Genomic DNA, 2,823 nt, shown 5'->3' with positions numbered 1-2,823 from the left:
CCAATACAACATTCTCCTATCGAGGTTATCCTAGGCATAGTTCGATTGTTTTGAAGAGGTGACCTCTTGCGGCGATGCCCCTCAGTATTTGAGGTTGATCAAAGAGAAGCCTCGAATACTTGATGAGTTCTCCTTAGGTAGCATATGGATGTTGCCTTGTTAAAAACCTCATCGGTAAAACCCGTTAGGGATAAAACCTGGTCTAAGGGAAAAAAGTGCAACGCATGCTTTAAAACCCAAGGTCTTCAAGCTAGAGGGTGCTTCGATTCCTCTTAATTGAACACCTACAATAAGTTAGTATAAAACATAAATGAAAAGTGAGAAGGTTGTACCTTAGCATTGATAGCGTTAGAGCCTCGATCCGTTTTAATTGCTTGCTCCGATGACGCGACACGATCCTTTATTCACTCATTCGGGTGGAGCCGAGAATGTAGGTTATGGTTGCTATTTGGCCATTTGCTTGTATTTTGGCTTCTTCAATATAGAAGGCATTGATGCTAGTGCTACATCATACACCACGAACATCTCTCTTGCTGTGTGCTGCTCCCCGTACACTGCTTTTGCTCCATCCTTGGTTGGAAACTTCATCATTTGATGAAGGGTTGAGGGCAATGCCCTCATACTGTGTATCCATGGCCTTCCAAGTAAGGCATTGTATCTCATGTCACCTTTGATGACATGAAACTTGGTATCTTGGATTGTACCGGCCACGTTGACTAGAAGGATGACCTCTCCTTTCATTGTCTCGCTCGTCATGTTGAATCCATTGAGGACTCGAGAGGTAGGTACGATCTGGTCAAGTAGTTCGAGCTGCTCTACCACCCTCAACCTGATTATGTTGGCCGAGCTACCTAGATCCACGAGCACATATTTAATTTGAAACTTATTCAAAAGAAAAGAAATTACCAATGCGTCATTTTGAGGCTGAGACAAGGTCTCGATGTCCTCTTCATTGAATGTTAGAGCATCCTCTGGTATGTAACTCTGAGTTCGCTTTTCCCTGGTGATGGATATTTTTGTTTGCTTGACAACGGGTCCTTGGGGGCATCGACCCCTCCAATGATCATGTGGATACCGTGTTGTGGTTCTTCTAGTTCGTTCTTCCCATTCGCCTCTCTTTCCTAAAGGTTGATTTTTAGCTCGGTCGCTGAGGAAATCTCGAAGGTGCCCTTTGCTGATTAGTTGGGCTACCTCTTCTCGAAGCTGTCTGCAATCCTCGGTCCTATGACCATGAGTGTCGTGATATTTGCATACCAAGTTAGGGTTCCTTTGTGAAGGATCTGACAATATGGGTTTTGGCCACCTGGTATCTTTGATTTTACCTATGGCGGATACGTTGTCCGAGACATCGATCTTGAAGTTGCACTCAGATAACAAAGGTGCCTCTACTGGCCCAGTGTGCCTATCAAACCCGGCTTTACTCATGAGTCCCCGGGAACTTTTGCCTTGATTTACTCTTCGATCATTTTGAGGTATATTCCCCCTCGAGGTATCTCTTCGTTCCTTGAAGTATGGCTGATACCTTTCTTTGTCTTATTTCGACTCCCTTAGTTCCTTTGCTAGGAGCCTGCTTGGATATACTGAGCCACAGGGGGCTCCCAGTTGGTCTTCCTCGACCCTGATCTTTGATTGATATCTGTTGTGTACATCTGCCCAAGTCACGGCGGGATACTCAACCAAGCTCTGCTTTAGCTGCTTCAAAGCTATCAAGCTTCACTCATTCATGCCTTGAGTAAAGGCCTGCACTGCCCAGTTATTGGAGACCAACGGTAATTCCATTTGTGCCATCTGGAAGTGAGATACAAATTCCCTCAGCATCTCGTTCTCCCTTGGTTTGATCTTGAAGACGTCGTACTTCCTTGTAGCAACCTTGATGGCACCGACATGTGGCTTCACAAAAGAATCTACCAACATGGAAAACGAATCCATTGACTTTGAGGGTAGGTTGTGGTAACACATCATGGCCCCCTTCGACAGTGTTTCTCCATATTTTTTCAGTAAGACGGATTCAATGTCGTCATCCTTTAAATCATTCCCTTTTACAGCACAAGTATAAGCGGTAATGTGCTTATTGGGGCCCGTGGTCCCGTTATACTTCGAGATATCGGGCATTCTGAATTTCTTCGGGACGGGCTTCGGAGCCGCACGTGATGGGAATGGTTTCTACACGAACTTCTTTGAATCTACACCCTTCAAAATCGAGGGTGCGCCCAGGAACTGATCAACCCTCGAGTTATAAGTTTCCACCTTTTTATCGTTAGCCTCTATCAGGGTTTACAGGTAGTACATTAAGCCCTATGCCGCTATTTTCTCCAAGTCCCTCACTGTCGTGAAGAGGTGCATTTTGTGTGCTAGACATGACTAAGCGTGAAATCAAAGAATCTTTGACAAGAAAAAGTGTGAAGAGCAACGTGTGTTATCAGAAAACTAGCACCAAAACAATCACAATTATTTTTAGCCTCACGGAGGGCGCCAAACTGTTTACTTGGAAAATGTTAATCATAATTATATTTGATTTGTAGTTCTAAAAATATGTGATTTATCTTAATACTAGTTGTTAGGTGAATAATGCTATGCATAAATCAGTAAGAAATGATAAACAAACCCGTGTGGTTACAAGACTGAGGGCCTCGAGCTCAGCGATATAGAACCTCGAGGGTTGACTTTAATGGATGACAATGAGCGATAAATGAAGAAAATTGAATGAACACAATAAATGAGGAGCAATAAATGAAGAATAAGTAATAAATTTGTAGAGTAATTGTTGAGCACGTTTAGGCAAGAAAAGCAGAGAATGTTCTATTGTATTCAATATTCATGTGT

The 2,823-nt window shown here is 43.3% G+C and overlaps 1 protein-coding gene across 1 annotated transcript; it reads right to left on the bottom strand.

Annotated features, from left to right (window-relative positions):
* Positions 1–444: 444 nt before the first annotated feature.
* LOC138879807 (uncharacterized) lies at positions 445–1,425 on the bottom strand. Its single transcript, XM_070159441.1, has one exon. The coding sequence runs from the start codon at positions 1,423–1,425 to the stop codon at positions 445–447; it is 981 nt and encodes a 326-aa protein (XP_070015542.1).
* Positions 1,426–2,823: the final 1,398 nt, after the last annotated feature.

The sequence above is a fragment of the Nicotiana sylvestris genome, chromosome 10 (assembly GCF_000393655.2).
Source record: "Nicotiana sylvestris chromosome 10, ASM39365v2, whole genome shotgun sequence".
In the NCBI taxonomy this organism is placed as follows: Eukaryota; Viridiplantae; Streptophyta; class Magnoliopsida; order Solanales; family Solanaceae; genus Nicotiana; species Nicotiana sylvestris.
This window is presented reverse-complemented; position numbering and strand designations above follow the sequence as displayed.

Bases quoted from the DNA above. Each gene is read 5' to 3' on its own strand.
- LOC138879807 (XM_070159441.1), bottom strand. From the start codon at position 1,425: ATGAGTAAAGCCGGGTTTGATAGGCACACTGGGCCAGTAGAGGCACCT.